The following is a 17885-nucleotide window of genomic DNA, read 5'->3' as shown; positions in this document are numbered from 1 at the left end:
GATATATTTATTTAACCTTTACATCAAATTTGACCCATTTTTACATCAGAGAGGTGTAAAAAACACTTTATTCTTTGAGTCTGAAATTTGATATCTTCCCCTAATGTGACAAAGAAGTAAATATATTCTGATATATTTAAATAGCTTTCATGTTTTATGTAACATTGGACCATAATATAATGTCTTTTATATAGTTTTTTATCATAAAAACTAAAGAATAAACTCCCTCTGCTCTCTGAAAGCTTCATCAAGGATAAATCATGTTTATCTGTGACTGATGAAGATCTTTATGAATGATTTGTGCTTCAGAAGTTTATTATAGAGACTAACTATGAGAGGAAATACTGTGAGGAGTCAGACTACGAACAGTATGTGAGGAACAAAACATCGTATCGTACCTCGGTCTGCGTCACACTTCTGTCTCTGCTTCTCCGCGTTCTGCTCCATCGTCTCCCTCGACAAGTCCTCCACCTCGTCTTCCTCCTTGTCGTCGAACTCGAAGCCCGCGCCTCGCTCCTGGCCGTCCTCCACGGGATTGGTCAGGCTCTCGGAGACATCGCCGTGGTCCAGCCTATCCTGCGGCACGTGGGCGGTGATGTCAGAGAGGGAGAGGGGAGGAGGGGGGACGTAAGGCGGAGGGGGGCTGGCTGACAGGTCCGTTTGATCTGCGCTGGCTTCCTCGCTAACACCGATGTCCTGAGAATGAAACAGATCAGATTAACTCACGATAAGTGTCACATGTCATGTTATGGTTTTAGAGAAGTCTGATTACATAAGGTGAGATATTAAAGCTAAAGATTATACATAGTGTCCATTTTGTCATATATATATATATATAAGAATTATTCTTATTTATATGATTTTAACTATATCTCATTAATTGTGTTTTTTAATTGTGTTTTATTGTTTCTAATTTTTACTGTTCAATTGTATTTTGTCATCCTTTTTATTATAATTATGTTTTTTTTTTTTTAATTGTATTGTATTTTTAAATATTCCCAATTTTTACTGTTCAATTGTATTTTTCTCCTTTTTATTATAATAAGGTTTTATACATTTTTTTATTGTGTTTTAATATTTCTAATTTTTTTACTGTTAAATTGTATTTTTTTCATTTTAATTATAATTAGGTTTTATTTATTTATTTGTAATTGTATGTTTTAATATTTCCAAATGTTTACTGTTCAATTGTCCTTTTTTCTCCTTTTTATTATAATTAGGTTTTATTTATTTATTTAATTGTATGTTTTAATGCTTCCCATCTTACTGTTAAATTATCTGATATTTAATTTTTACATAAAGCACATTAAGTCGCCCCTGTGTATGAAATGTGATATATAAATAAAACTGCGTTCCTTGCCTTGATAAAAATTTTTAAAAAAAACTCCAGTTGTCATGAGAAAGAAAAAAATAGGTCTAATATGAAGTGGTTAACATTGTAAAATTTAATTAAAAACATACAAAGCCATTTAAATTAGTTTTAATAGTTTTGTCGGCCCTGATAAAACTCACTATAACAGCTGAAGTGATGCTTTATGTACATATAACCAGAATTAATTCCCTTTGACCTTCTTTATTGAAATAATAGATGAGGACATTAATAAACCTTCCTGATGCCTTTATGAATGATGATGGCCATCTTTTTGAACATGGCCTCCAGTAGTGTTTTTATCTTTAGAAAATTGCCCATTCCCTATGACAACACTCATATATTAACCTTCGTGTCGTCCTCCCGGGTCAAATTGACCCCGTCTGTTTTGACTGTTCCTTCTTTCCTCCCTTCCTTCCTTCCTTCCGTCTGTCCTTCCTTCCTCCCTCCTTCTTCTTCCTTCCCTCCTTCACTTTCTTTCCTCCCCCCTACCTTCCTTCTTTCCTTCCTTCACCCCTTCCTTTCTCCCTCCCTCCCTTCTTCCTTCTTTCCTCCCTCCCTCCTACCTTCCGTCCTTCCATCTTTCCTCCGTCCTTCCTTCCACCCTTCCTTCTTTCCTTTCCTCCTTTCCTTCCTCCCTTCTCCTTCCCTCCTTCCTTCCTCCTCTTTCCATCCTTCTTCCTTCCTCCCTCCTTCTTTCCTTCCCTCCATCACTTTCTTTCCTCCCCCCTACCTTCCTTATTTCCTTCCTTCATCCCTTCCTTTCTCCCTCCCTCCCTTCTTCCTTCTTTCCTCCCTCCCTCCTACCTTCCTTCCTTCCATCTTTCCTCCGTCCTTCCTTCCACCCTTCCTTCCTTCCTTCCCTCCTTCCATCCTCCCTCTTTCCATCCTTCTTCCTTCCTCTCTTCCTCCTTTCCCTCCTTCCTTGACTCGAGGACAACAGGAGGGTTAAGGTGTTTAACAATATACGTAAATCCGTAATTATACACTCATAATAGCAATATTTTCCACAATAATTGAAATATGACTTTTTCACTAAATCGTGCAGCCCTAATAAAAACTCAGTGATACCGACACCGACCTTAAAAAGCATGTAACTTGACGACAGCGGCTCCACAGGATCTCCAGCTGAAGGATGAGAAGGAGACGACGATGGCGGCAAGCCCAAACACTCCTCCAGAGTCCCACCTTCCTCCGCTCCTCTATCTGCCCCCTGCGCCTCCTCATCCTCCTCTTCCAGGAAGCCGGTCTCCAGCGCGGAGGGACCGAGGATCGGATCGGATTCGTTAAACATGTGGTGAGCCGGACTGGAGTGATCCGTACCGTCCCACGGAGCCTGAAGGCAACAGATGTGATGAAAGACGGAGGGAAAAAAAAGGGGAAAAACGATGATGATGATGCAACCAAATATGTGAAAGGGATGTGACGGAAAAATAAGCAAAGCAATCAGTGAGGAAGTGGTGAGAAGAAGGAGGGAGAGAGGAAGAGATGTTAAAGCAAAGGAACCTTTTAAATAATGTAAACAGTGTTGAAACTATTAAGTCTAGTCCTAATTAACAGCTTGGTGTGGATAATCGGTTTGTCATTGAGGTCGTCTAACGAGAGAAAAAGGCCAAACACATGTTGGATCCATCTCCTCAGAGAAGAAGAAGAAGAAGAAGAAGAAGAAGAAGAAGAAGAAGAAGAAGAAGAAGAAGAAGAAGAAGAAGAAGAGTTCATTTTAAGCTCTGGAAAATTGTGACTGTGATCTTTTTTTCTCTCCCTACTTTATTACATTTAACCCTCCTGTTGTCCTCGAGTCAAGGAAGGAAGGAAGGAAAAGGAGGGAAGAAGGAAGGGAGGAAGGAAGAAGGAAGGAAAGAAGGAAGGATGGAAGGAGGGAAGGAAGGAAGGGAGGAAAAAGGAAGGAAAGAAGGGAGGAAGGAAGGAAGAAGGAAGGAAGGAAGAGAGGAAGAAGGAAGGGAGGAAGGAAGAAGGAAGGAAATAAGGAAGGTTGGAAGGAGGGAAGGAAGGAAGGAATGGAGGAAAGGAAAGAAGGAAGGACGGAGGAAAGAAGGAAGGAAGGAAGAAGGGAGGAAGGAAGGAAAGAAGGACAGAGGAAAAAAGGAAGGGAGGAAGGTAGGGGGGAGGAAAAAAGAGAGAAGGAGGGAGGGAGGAAGGGAGGAGGAAGGAGGGAAGGAAGGAGGGAAGGAAAGAAGGAGTGAGGGAGGAAGGAATCACATCATCTACCTGTAACCGATCCAGCTCCACTGACGGTGCCATCAACCCCGTTTCCTCCGACGATCCCTGCTCCCCGACCAGCACGTCACTCCTTAGTTTCGAATCGAGATCCGTCCCGCCGACTCCGTACGAGTTCAGCATGCTTTGACCTCCTGCGGCCGAGTTAAACGGGAAGCCGTTGAGTGCGTCTTTGGACGTTTTCCCTCCGTGCAAAGCGTCCGCGTCGTGCTGCAGCGAGCCGAGCTCCAGGCTTTCATCCAGAGGGGGACAATCCAAGAAATCCCCCCTGGATCCAGCCACTATCCCCAGGCTCGGCGAGGCAGAATCGTGGGCGTCCAGCGGCGGAGGATGGAGATGAGCGTGAGAGGAGGAGGAGGAAGAGGAAGGAGAAGGAGCCGACGGAGGCATTGGGTGATGCTGGTGGTGATGATGATGATGATGATGGTGAGAGGACTGATGAGGGTATTCGGGAGGCTGAGGGGAGTGTCGACCCAAACCCGAATCGTACAGACAGCAGTGAGCGTGAGGCAGCTGCGGGTGAGACGACGAAGACGAGGATGAGGATGAAATGCCAGGATGAGTCGCCAAGCCCGGGTGGTGAGGGTGATGATGATGGTGGCTTTGGGGATGAAGGTGAGACGACGGGTGTCCTCTGACGTAGTTCCTGTGAGCCTCCAGGAAGCTCAGCTGGGGGTCGTTGAGGATGTAGAAGTCGGTGCGGCTCAAGCCGTGACGCGCCGCTCCGATGAGGAGGTCGCGGTCGTGTTTGCCCGACTCCCACCAGACGGGGAGGTAGAGGGAGGGGCGGCACAGCTGGAGGCGGGCCGAGAGTAACGGGTGACGGAGGACCTGGAAGAAGGAAGAGAGGAGGAAGAGATGTTGAATTTGAAAAATGCACTCAGCTTAAACAATAGTAGTTTATATTATTGTATTATTTCTTCTCTCTGTTCTGCAGCCAAAGGTAAAGAGTAATGGGGAATAAACTGTAGGTACAGTACATTTGTCTTATTTGCAAATCCAGGTTAAAAAAACTTATGATTGAGCTCTTCTTTTAAAACACTTTAAATCTTTCATTTGCACTCTATGTCCTTTTAATGATTTTAAAGCTAATCATTATTTTATGCTGCAACCTTATATTTAATGGTCTATTCTAGTCTAGTTTTTATTTTACTTCTCTCTCTCTCTTTCTATTTTTCTGTACTTTGTTTCTATTTTATTTTTATTTTTCAAATCGCATGGTTTTTTTTAATTGTAATGTTTCCATGTTTTTACTATTATTGGGTTTTATAATTTATTTTTCAAATTGCATGGTTTTATGTTTTTGTAGTACAAATGTAATGACTTCTAAGACCTTTTTAATACATCTTTAAGGACAAAATAATACCATTGCTGCCACAAAAGAATATAAAAAATTAAACTTTTGTATTCACTCGGCTTAAGTTCAAATGAAATTTAAATTTAAATTCTAGACATTTTAAGCCATTTTTAGACACATAACATCCAAAACTAAATTTAAGACAATTTAAGACTTTTTTAAGGATTCGCTGGGATCCTTTAAATATGTCTACAGAGTTTCTAACACATGGCAAATATCTGTGTTCATTTCATAAGAGATGTTTTAATCTTCAGCAGAGCAACAATCATGTTGATGAGATGACACACGTATGTAATCTTCATGACTTTTTATCATTTCTATTCTTTCCTTTAACATATTATCTTTAACTTCAGGTTTAATATGTTTTGATATTTGGCATTAGAGTTCATGATGCAGACAGTTATTAAAATGAATGAGTCAGCTTTGGGCTTTAACCTGAGCCCTGCATGTTTTTAGACTGAAGGTGTTTATATGATATTAATGCTTCCTGTACGCACTGTAACCCTGAATGTGCAGACAATTATCACCTGGACCTGAATTGATTGAAGTTATCCAAATTAATTGATTATGCGTTAAGATCTGCAGTTATTAGGAGAATCTTTTTTATGGGTCAATGACGTTTTTTTGTGTCCATGTGGTTTAATCAAATTTAAAAGGGGTTAAAATGTGAAAATAAACATATGAATAACTTCCTTATTTCCTTATTTATCACTAACCCTTATATGACCCTTTCAAATATATATTTATGGACATTTTATCTCATCTTGGAGTAATGATACTGAAACTAAGGGAGCTACTTTTGACCCAAAATGCTGAAATGATGAAATTCAGACCCCGATCCTATACAAACAATACAGTAGTTGTGCTGTAAAATGAACTTTGAAGTCAGTTTTCTGGGTGTGAGCTGCACCAGTTGCACCAGTTGCACCAGTTGCACCAGTGTTAATGATGAATGAAGCTCACCTGCTCTCTGATCTTGCGGAGCAGCTCGATGCGGTATAAAGTCCGAGCCGCTCTCTCTTCTGTCAGAGGCTCTACGAGCACAGCGGGATCCACCAACCCTGGAAGAGAGAAGGAGAGGAGAGGAGAGGAGAGGAGAGGAGAGGAGAGGAGAGGAGAGGAGAGGAGAGGAGAGGAGAGGAGAGGGGAGGGATGAATGAAAGGAGAAGAGGTGGAGCAGACAGCCAGCATTGACATGTCGGCAGGTGGGAGGTATGAAGAAGGTATGAAGGGGTACGGAGATGAAGGGAAGGGGGCGGCGAGAGAAGAGAAGGAGAAGAAAGTTGAAATGTGCTTGTGAGTCAGCGCAGCCTCGTCTTTGATAAGTTTGCACGTCCTCCGACACATGTACAGCAGTTTAAAATGAGTGTGTGTGTGTGTGTGTGTGTGTGTGTGTGTGTGTGTGTGTTATATCCTCCTATCAACACATACTGCTGATCCTGATGTTCTAAATCATTAGATGTGAGTTTATTTTAAGATATACGGCTTCATAATGATATAATTCATCCAGTTAAAGCTCATTTAAAGGGTCACATTTATGATTAATTAACTATTTAACAGGTTTTTTAAAAATTTTAATTGAATGTCCTCAACTTTACATGACCTGCTAATAAAGATTTTAAATGAATCCTCCCACCAGCAGGAGTCACTAATCCTCCCCTAAAAAAAGAGGGAGTGAAGCTCTGCAGCTGCACCCTTCTTGTTACCATGACGACCAAATAACAACATTAACTTTAACTTTAAATAATGCAGTTAGAACTTAAAGTTTATATTAATATTGGCAAATAAACTATAAACCCTGATTAGCTTCCTGTTTTAACCCTTTATAGGAAACTCATTGAAAAATAGTTATTGGAGGATTTTATAAGACTTTTATGTCCAATACTGTGTAATATTAATATTTAATGTAAACTACTAATTTCAATTCAACTGTGCAATAAACATATAATATACATATATATTTTATTTCACTTTAATCTCTGCAATTACAATATAATCTCTGGTATATTATCACTTAATACTAATATTACTCTCTTAAATAATGTCATGATTATTATTTATATATTTTATTATATATATTTGTTACTATTATTGTTCATTATTCTTTTTATTATTGCTGCTCTTCTATTTTAATGTTTACTTGCTGCTGTAATAATGCAAATTTCCCCATTGTGGGACTAATAATATATGTTATGAATAAGATATATAATACATAATAACTTATTTCTTATTTTGGTTTTGTGACTTTTTGCAAACTTTTAAAATTTCAAGTTGCAAATCACCCAAAAACTAATATTACTCTTTTAAAATATTGTCATGATTATTGTATTATATATATATATATATATTTTACTATTATTGTTCTTATTGTTTTTCATACTTGTTATTTATTGTTTGTCTTATTGCTGCTCTTCTATTTTACTGCCTACTTGCTGCTTTAATAATGCAAATTTCTCCATTGTTGGACTAATAAAGGAATATTTTACATCTTATATCTTATATTTTATTTGCTTTTGTGACTTTTTTCCATAATGTTTAATATTTATGTTGCAAATCAAAGTCAATTAAATTACCATATATGGTTCCTCACCAGTCTAGGGTAAAACATTTCCCAAAAAGCATATAAATTAAAAATCTACATGTTTTTTACAACCTCACAGAGGCAAGAGAGAGATAACAGGGTATAAAATATAACATATAACACATTTAACAGCTTCTTTTAGTGAGTTTGGATCTGAATTGAATGTATAATTATAATAACAGAACTATAAACTCCGAGCTTCCTGTTTCAGATCCCATTTAAAATAATCCCATTACTGTATTAAAGGGTGAATTCAATCAGTGTGCGTCGTACCTTCCTCCTTCCTCGGCGGTAGCTTACAGGCCGTCCTGCACATGTTGACGAAGGAGTTGAAGTATCTCTCCAGACTCTCGTCCGTCTTCCTCTCCAGTCGGGCCAGCGCTCTGAACTGGGACCAGTCGAAGCTCTTCCTCTCCGGGTCGTAAACCACGCCGAACGACGACACGGTGCGGTAGAAATCTGACTGCTCCCGACGAGTCCACCTTAAAAAAAAACACACACAAGGGACAGAAGAAGACAGATAATAAGGAGGTGTGATATTTAAAGCATCATATTCAGGATGCATGTTGAATATGTGGAAATAATGCTGCAGATTTATCCTTTTTCTTTTCTTCTTTTTCATCTTTCAGCTGCTCCTGAGACTTTCTTTTGTTTCTTTATATTAAGGTTTTTGCATTTTCTTATAGTTTGTAGAAGAAAGGCGACTTTCCTCATCTTTTGTTCTCCTGACTGCATCATTCGTAAATAAAACCTGACTGTTTTTTTCATGTTTCTGGTCACATGGTTGGGCTATTTGTTAGTTTTTTCTTTATTGCGGCCATAGCAGAATGTTATAAAAGAGGAAAATATAGATAATTAAAATGCATAGACACAGATCATTTATGAAATATTTGTGAATCCAAATTCGAGGACATTTTGGAAGGAATGGAAAAGGTATATTTCCCTGAAACGCCCTTATTTTGCCTAATTTTTAAAAAATCTTCTTTCCCTCATTTATTTTCATTTTAAGGTTTATTTATTTACTTTCTTTTATTATTACAATAGAAAACACCCCATTGTTCATGTGTTATTTTGTAAAATGATGTGTTGAAAAATAAAAAATAAATAGAAATGGAGCATGACTGTATGTAATATTGTTGTATTTCCAAATAAAAGTAAAAATAAAATAAAATAAAATGCAGACCACAGATTGATATCACAGTTGTAACACTAGAATTTTACACACAACTTAAAGTCAAGAGTTACAGCCTCTAACTCTGGCATTAACATTTTTATAATATAATTAGTATTTGCAGGATGACTTTTTATATTTAAGATTTTTTTTTTTTAAAAGGTCTGCAAATAGAAATCAGCAGCCAGGAAATAAGTAATTAAATTAAGTAAGTAAGTAATAGACTATAAAGCAGCGTCCCAGCAGTTCAAACTCAACAGAGCAGATCCCACCAGACAGGAAGTCAGACACAGAATTAGCCACAAAACTTCCTGTCAACTTTCAGAATAAAACAACCCGTGCGGCCTCCCGATCGGATTTCAGCAACAAACACGAATAAAACAGATGAAGAGACAGTTTATCTACGTAGCTGCTGACACATGATAGAAGATGACCAAATTAGTTGTGCAGCTACTACAGTAATTACGGTAGCCTAAAGGCACTCATTCAGATTTGATCGAGCTGCCGTAATTGCTGTATTAAGAGTGCAACTTAATTTAAATCACAGGTAACTCTGGCTTAAACATTATTATAATAGAATTAGTATTTGAAGCCCAACTTTTAATATGTAATTAAATCTATAACTAATGATTTCTATGAAGGTTTACTGTTTTTTAATACAAAGTGTTTTTATTTTTTATGAATGAAACACTTGAGCGAACTTTTGCATGTGTGTGTGTCCTTCAACTAACTTTATTTAACATTAAAAATGAGTTGAAAACTATTGACTGATGTTCTTAATCTTCATATTTTAAAGTTTGAAATGTTGAAATTAAAGTTTTATTTTAGTTGCATTATCCATCACATCTGTAGTATTCATGACATCTTCATATTTTAAATTGGAGTGTATAGAATGAAGCCTTTAATTGCCTTTTAATTTTACTTTTTATGCCTCTCTTTATTATATTTTGATTTGATTTATATCGAGTTGCTGCCTTATTTTCTTATCTATACATTTATTTCCACAGCTATATTTTAACATTTTAATAATTTAATAAAACTAACATCAGCTAATAATGAAAGTGTTGATTTATCATTTTTCTTGCTTAATTTCCAACATCTTTACCTTCTCTGCCACTCCAGAAACAGAGGATCAGGCTCTGTGGCGACCACCGAACACCGCCTCAGCTCTTCGCCCAGTTGCCATGCCAACGGCCCGCCGGCGTGGTGACCGTGAGCGGCGGCGGCGGCAGCAGCGGCGGCCCCGGCTGCCCCTCCCATCCCCATGCCGATGAGGCCGTCGTGCAGCAGGTAGTCGTGCCTGAGCAGCGGCTCGCGGCGCAGCGTGAAGCGCTGGTAGGCGGTGATGAGGCGACGCAGACGAGCCGTGAGGGCCGGACCGGTCGGCCACAGGGGACGAGCCTGGATCACGTGGAGAGACGCAACGCCCGTCCCTGTTCCTGCTCCTGTTGTCGTGGTAACCAGAGTCCCATCCTGGGCGCACAAGTCACCTGACATCTGGGAGTCTGTGGAGAAGAGACGCAGTTAATGCCTAGAAGCAGACCCCATAAATACACTTATATATACTTTAAATGTGTAATTATACGGGAAATTTTAAATTGACATAACAGTATTTTTTATGTAAAAATAAATAAATAAATAATAAAATAAAATAAAATAAAATAAAATAAAATAAAATAAAATAAAATAAAATAAAATAAAATAAAATACAATTAGGTAAATAAAATAAAATAAAACAAATTAAATTAAATTAAATACAATTAAATAAAATCTAAATTAAAATAAATAAAATTAAATTTAAAAAATAAAATATAATTAAATAAAGTAAATTAAATAAAATTAAATAAAAATAATTAATTTAAAAAATAAATAAATACATAAAGCAATCTCAAAATGCTATATACAATAAATATACAAAACATTAGTGGGAGATACTGGGAGCAGTGGTTTTGTACTATATATGTACTTAAATGCTACTAAGCTCCACATAATGACAATTAAACAGCTAAAATGTTAATATCTTAAGTTTGATGCTATTACCACAAGGTCAGTGAACGTTAAAATGAAAAATAATTTAAAAGTAGGTATTAATTAAATTGATCCCCACATAATTCGATTTTTTTAATAGCAGTACTAATACAATGTCAGATTTACAGAACTGAAACCATTTCAACACTTTCTCTGATGCTATTTAAATAAATAAAGACATTTTCTTCCTTTTTTAATTTGTATCTTTAAACACAATAATCCAAACTTATTAAATACATGAGTGTATTTTATTACTTTTTGCCTCTGAGCTTATAAAAGTGATTTATATATATTTATAAATATTGTTTTATTTTAATTTCCCCTGTTTTATTATGTTTAATATCAACACTTTTTTAATATTCTGCATTATTTGGAGCCATTGCTTTGAGATTTAGTTTGGATGTGCTCTGTATAGTGTTTAATCTGAACAACAAATAAAATCTATTTTATCTTATCTTATATTTCAATAAAGAGTGAATATCTGGAGGGATTTAACCAGGCTTGCACACATCATGTGAGTAAAGATTCCTGCTTAAAACTGCAAAGAAGTAGAATCCACACACACATATTAAATAAAATATTCATTGAATCCTGCTGAGATTTAACAGATTATTGAACGGATCACTGAACTCTTCACTATAAACCACAAAAAATCAATCAGAGCTGTGCATTGAGCTCTCGTACTGCAAAGCTTATTAAAATCTAAATTCCTGCATCTTGGAAAAAAGTGCAAACTCACACTGCAGCTTCCCTTAAATATTCTGCCTTTAAAGTGCAACTGCATGTTTCAAATATAATTGAATATAATATAATTTAATTGCACCTGAAAAATGATGTTTGTATCTTCATCTGTTTCTCCTGTGTGTCATTCAACCATTACACGTGTGCATTCTATGTTTCCATGGAGACAGCAAGCACCATCGAAACAGTTATTATATATATATATATATATATGTTGTCTAAAAGGATGTTGTTGGAGTCCCTGCAGTAAAATGATAATTATTACTTGAAATTATAGATTATATTACCTTGACATTATAAAGTCTATAATATCATTTTAATAAAGTTCCATAGAGGCAATCTAGTGTTTCTGAGGCTGAATGTAAAGATGATTCTCTGTATTAAGAAGACACATTCTCCACAATAACACATGCTTTAGATATGAATGTATTTAACCCTCCTGTTGTCCTTGAGTCAAGGAAGGAAGGAAGGGAGGAAGGATGGAAGGGAGGAAGAAGGAAGGAAAGGAGGATGGAAGGAAGAAGGAATGGAGGAAGAAAGAAGGAAAGGAAGGGGGAAGGAAGGGAGGAAGAAGGAAGGAAAGGAGGGAGGAAGGAAGGGAGGAAAGGAAAGAAGGAAATAAGGAAGGAAGGTAGGAGGGAGGGAGGAAAGAAGGAAGGAGGGAGGGAAGGAGAAAGGAAAAGAGGAAGGGAGGAGGGAAGGAAAGAAGGACAGAAAAAGAAGGAAGGGAGGAAGGTAGGAGGGAAGGGAGGAAGAAGGAATGAAAGGAGGATGAAAGGAAGAAGGAAGGAAGGAAAGGAAGGGGAAAGGAAAAGAGGAAGGGAGGAGGGAAGGAAAGAAGGACATAGGAAAGAAGGAAGGGAGGAAGGTAGGAGGGAAGGAAAGAAGGAGGGAGGAAGGAAGGAAGGGCAGAAGGAAGGAAGAAAGGGGGATGGTCTCACCTGGACCGGTGCTGTCAGGCTTGTCTGAGGTATCAGTGCTGGAGCAAGTTTCCTCTCCCTGCAAATTAAAGACAAACAGTAATGAAATAAAAGAAGAAGAAGAAACTACAGCAACGATATCGACTAAATGTAGAAAGAGAATAATACTGTGAAAATAAAGAGAGTATGACCACAGAGGAATACATTAAACCAGGAGGGTCAAACTCATTATAGTTCAAGGGTTATCATCAGTTAAACCACTGCACAATAACCTTAAAATAATATAATATATATAAATGTTATAACAACAGTCTGAGACGTCTTTCAACAATATGATGTCTCCGTTTTTTCCAGATTATTTTGCACAGAAGCTGCTGATTGATGTCTAAATATCTAAATGTTTAATTTGAATATAACCAAAATATGTATTCATAGTTTTTTCAGAGGATATATATTCTAGTCAAGGTGGGGAAAAAAACCTCTGAAGCAGAAAAATGGGAATTACTTAATTAACTAGTTATCCAGTGGGCCGGATTAGACCACTTGGCGGTCCAATTTTGGCCCACGGGCCTTATGTTTGACACGCCTGCATTAAACAATAATATCAAATTGCTGCCTGGCATGACTGAACAATTACCTACAACAATATATATATATATATATATATAAAAACAAATAAAACATAATGGTCCTAAAATGAGGTAATACACCCTCTTCAAAAAGTCCTATAGGAACCAATCCTATGAGATAAAGTCATTTAAATCTTTAATTCTTATCACTGCAGGTGAGGCTTTGATTTTTTTTAAATTTAAGGATTTTATAGGAAACAATAGAGGAAAAAACTCCAAAAGGACTGTGCAAATCCCGAAAGGATTTTTATAGGATCCTATAAGAAAATATTAATATCCTATAAGACTATATCACTAATCAAATCATTATTATCTTAACTAACAGCTTTAAAACTAAATTTAACTACAAAACATTAGTAAAATTAACACTGAGCATTGATGCAATAAAACTTCCACTATAACAGGCACAAAATAGATTTAAAGCCGCAACTGCATCAATGAGATGTTTGTTGCATCTCTTTCATAAATATTTAATTAAATGCATGAAGTGAAAAAGCAGGTTTTAAATCAGTTAAAAGGACACGTACCATATTTTGTTATTATGGTTAAAATTCTTCATAATGTCAAAGAAAAACTATAGTTGTATATTCATTTAAAAAAACAGATAAAACAAGCAATAAAACGATGGAAGAGACTCTGTTTTACACTTTAAATTTCCCCTAAATAACATGATTATACTGGTAATAAATGTGTTGTTATGTTCAGTATTAAAACACATCATTAAATCAGACTGCAGCGAGGTGAATGAATGAAAGGATTCAGCTGTTTGTGGAGCGAGTGAAGAATAAAAAACATCTATTTAACCTTCATGTCGTCCTCCCTTCGTCCGTTTTGACTGTTCCTCCCTCCTTCCCTTCCTTCCTTCCTACCTTCCTTCCTTCCTTCCTTCCTTCCTCCTTCCTCTTCCTTCTCATCCTTCATCCATCCCCCCTTCCCTCCCTTCCTCCCTCCCCTCCTTCTCTCCTTCATCCATCCCCCTTTTCCTTCCTTCCTTCCTCCCTCCCTCCCTTCCTTCCTTCCTCCCTTCCTTCCTTCCTTTCTTTCTTCCCTTTCTTCTTTCCTCCCTCCCTCCTTCTCTTTCCTTCCTTCTCTCTTTCTTTCCTCCCCCCTACCTTCCTTCTTTCCTTCCTTCCTCCCTTCCTCTTTTCCTCCCTCCCTCCCTCCTACCTTCCTTCCTCCGTCCGACCTTGCTCCCTTCCTTCTTTCCTTATTCCTTCCTCCATTCCCTTCCCTTCCTTCCTTTCCTTCTTTCCTCCCTTCCTTTCCTTCTTTCCTCCTTCCTTCCTTTCCTTCTTTCCTCCCTTCCTTTCCTTCTTTCCTCCCTCCTCCCTTCCATCCTTCTTTCCTCCCTCCCTTCCTTCTCTCCTTCATCCATCCCCCTTCCCTTCCTTCCTTCCTTCCTCCCTCCCTTCCTTCCTTCCTTCCTCCCTCCCTTCCTTGCTCCCTTCCTTCCTTTCTTCCTTCCCTTTCTTCTTTCCTCCCTCCCTCCTTCTTTTTCCTTCCTTCTCTCTTTCTTTCCTCCCCCCTACCTTCCTTCTTTCCTCCCTTCCTCTTTTCCTCCCTCCCTCCCTCCTACCTTCCTTCCTCCGTCCGTCCTTGCTTCCTTTCCTTGCTCCCTTCCTTCTTTCCATTCCTCCCTTCCTTATTCCTTCCTCCATTCCCTTCCCTTCCTTCCTCCCTTCCTTTCCTTCTTTCCTCCCTTCCTTTCCTTCTTTCCTCCTTCCTTCTTTTCCTTCTTTCCTCCCTTCCTTTCCTTCTTTCCTCCCTCCTTTCCTTTTTTCTTCCTCCCTTCCATCCTTCTTTCCTCCCTCCTTTACTTCCTTCTTCCTCCCTTCCATCCTTCCTTCCCCCCTCCTTCCCTACCTTCCTTGACTTGAGGACAACAGGAGGTTTAAACATTAATGTTGAGTCTCTCAGAGAAGAGAGATTAATCTTCACCTTGCTGCTCTCGTCTCTGTCGTCTCCTCCGTCAGGTTTGCTCTCCCTGTCGTCCTTCACCTCCTCCGTTTTGTTCACGCTAAAGAAAAGAAAACAAGACAAAAGGAAAATGTTTAATATCTCCCCAGGTATGAGACTGAGTTCAACACATCTAACAGAGAGAGTTAAAGTTGACGTTTGACTGAACATAAAAAAACATGTCAAGAGCATAAAAGACACGTCAAGAGCATAAAAAACATGTCAAGAGCATAAAAAACACAAGAAAAAGAAAGATAAAAGCTGCACAGACACAACAAAAAGGCCTTTAAAGCATTTTATACGTCACACTGAGATCAGATGGAAAGAAAACAGGATGAATATGAGACGAGACAGCAGCACTTAAAATGATATAAAAGGCTGAGATAGAGAGGCTTTTAATGAAATAATAACATGACAGAGCATCTCCACCTGTCTGGAAATACATGAATGAATGAATGAATGAATGAATGAATGAAAGAATGAAAGAGAAGAAAAACAACACAAGCATCCTCTGTGTTATTCTGCCTTAATAAACATAATGTTATCAGAAGAGAAGAAGAAGAGAAAATAAAGCTTAATCCTGATGTTTTTCAATCACCACACACACACACACACACACACACACACAAACACACACACACACACACACACACACACACACACACACAACCTTTATTTTGTCTATTTTTCTCAGCTGAATGAGTTTAGTTTCATTTGTTTTTCACTGTTTGCTTAACAAATAAAACATGATGGAGAGAATTTAAATGAGAAAAATTAAAATGAAACTTTTTTTAATTTATATTTGTTCATCTGGGTGAAAACTTTGCTGCTCAAACTGTTCACTGAGTCAACTTTAAAGATGCTTTTTTGAAGTTTTAAGTATTGATTAACCCTTTATTCTTTTTTAAGTTATTGCTTTCTATGCTGTATTTAAAAAATTAAAACAAAGTAACCTTTTAAACATGTGCAAGCTGGAAAAAAGTCCAGATGCTGCAGCTTCCAATGCAGGTAGATTAATTTAAAGCTCAATGCTTTTCCTTAGATTACTTTCTACCTGCATTGGGAGCAGCAATGATCCCAAATCTACCTGCATTGGGAGCAGCAATGATCCCAAATCTACCTGCATTAGGAGCTGCAATGATCCTAAAACTACCTGCATTAGGAGCTGCAATGATCCTAAAACTACCTGCATTGGGAGAGCAATGATCCCAAATCTACCTGCATTAGTAGCTGCAATGATCCCAAATCTACCTGCATTAGGAGCTGCAATGATCCCAAATCTACCTGCATTGTACACAACTTTTTTTCTCGCTTGCACACACCTTTAAGCTTCATAACTTAACGTTGTGATGTTTTGTGAATCCTTCAGGAGGCGAAAAACTTCTCCTGCAGCCTCGAAGAAACCTTTTTTTTCTCTGTGTGCACTAATTAATCCTTGTAATCTGCCCCCCCCCCCCCCCCCCCCCCTCTCTTTTCTCTGTATCTATTTATTTATTTCCCAGTGTAGGCAGCCTGCTGAGTGAACATTTGGAGACTAGTGAAGATCTTTTCCTGCCACACAGCTGCTTGGCTCAGCTGGAGAACAGCTTCAGGTTGAACCTCGCTAACAAAGCGTATGACAACTTCAATTACCTTCAGCAAAAGAGGATCAAAGCTTTTTCCCCCCGTTAGAGTGAGTGTGCGTCTCATCTTCATAGCTCCCCCCATCAGAAGCAAGAAGCAAGCCAGAAAATAAGTTTCCCACACTGCTGCTGCATCTTTTCCTTCACTATTCTTTGGCACTTTCTTTCTTTTTTCTCCACGTCAATTATTCCTTTCTGGCTTTTGTCAGTTCAAGTTCTTCTTGGATGACTCGTTAAAAAGTGCAGCGAAGAACTACCAGACAATATGACTTGTGAGGAAAAGGTTTGTGCAGAGATACTGTACACCTCTAAAGAATTTAAAGTACTGTGTATGGAAATAAAGCTGCAGCTGTTTGTGTAGTACAGTGAAAACCGGTGAATAAGACGCAACTTTAATCAATAGAGTAATATTTGATCATTTAACCCTTTACATACTGTTCATATTCCGACTCATAATTACTCTCTACACCAATTCAAATTCATTAAGTCCCCATCAGTCATTAATAAATGGTTGATTAGTCCCTAATAAAGAGTGTGTTCTATTTATTTATGTAAAAAAAAGACATTTATAATCACTATTTTATGATCCAGGAGAATATTTTATAGAATATAAAGAACACAGCTCATGTTTGATTGCTGATTTTTCTTCAATTTTGTCATAAATACAGTTCAAATTTGGAGATTTGCATATAGAAAAATGTGCATCAACTGCACAAGAATAAAATAAAATTATGCATTTTATTTCCATTTTTGTATATTCAGGGTCATATTAGTCAAAGTTCACCTAGCAGAAATGAGTATATGATGTTTTTACAGTTCTCACAAGTTAAAAATGGGTCAAATTTGACCCCAAACAGTATGTAAGAAAATACAGAGAGAGGTTAAAATACAGAGAGAGGTTGGATCTGGATATGATTATAGGTATGTAGAAGATCGTCCACACTAAGAACGATAACTATAATAAGTATAATAACTATAACTTTAATCATAACGATGTGAGCGTCCACACTTATGAACTATAACGTCCTATAAACAACGATGTCAATCAAACGCTGCACGCTCCATCTGTGTCTCCAGCTAATGAAAACAGACTGTTGATGACCCGTTAATGCTCGACGTTGGACGGAAAAATGATCGTGTGTTGATCAGAAGTATTTCAGACTAAACCGATGTTGAAGCGCGATGTGCAAAAGCGTGACTCGGGTGCAGACGTCTATTAACGCACAGCATGAGGAGGAGTTTTTGGGACTCGATAAAGCACAGAGCTACACAC

General features: G+C 37.9%; 2 protein-coding genes across 2 annotated transcripts; both read right to left on the bottom strand.

The window, feature by feature from the left end:
• Positions 1 to 386: 386 nt before the first annotated feature.
• LOC133976843 (uncharacterized) lies at positions 387 to 3746 on the bottom strand (the record flags this gene model as incomplete). Its single annotated transcript, XM_062415041.1, is given in 3 exon segments — positions 387 to 696; positions 2451 to 2705; positions 3599 to 3746. Coding segments are annotated over 3 exon segments (697 nt in total), but the record flags the coding sequence as incomplete, so codon positions are not given.
• A 6-nt stretch (positions 3747 to 3752) lies between these two features.
• LOC133976842 (chromodomain-helicase-DNA-binding protein 6-like) lies at positions 3753 to 15051 on the bottom strand (the record flags this gene model as incomplete). The annotated part of the gene is given in 7 exon segments (XM_062415040.1): positions 3753 to 3839; positions 3890 to 4438; positions 5928 to 6025; positions 7819 to 8027; positions 9822 to 10221; positions 12427 to 12484; positions 14973 to 15051. Coding segments are annotated over 7 exon segments (1480 nt in total), but the record flags the coding sequence as incomplete, so codon positions are not given.
• Positions 15052 to 17885: the final 2834 nt, after the last annotated feature.

The sequence above is a fragment of the Scomber scombrus genome, unplaced genomic scaffold, assembly GCF_963691925.1.
Source record: "Scomber scombrus unplaced genomic scaffold, fScoSco1.1 SCAFFOLD_433, whole genome shotgun sequence".
Classification (NCBI taxonomy): Eukaryota; Metazoa; Chordata; class Actinopteri; order Scombriformes; family Scombridae; genus Scomber; species Scomber scombrus.
This window is presented reverse-complemented; position numbering and strand designations above follow the sequence as displayed.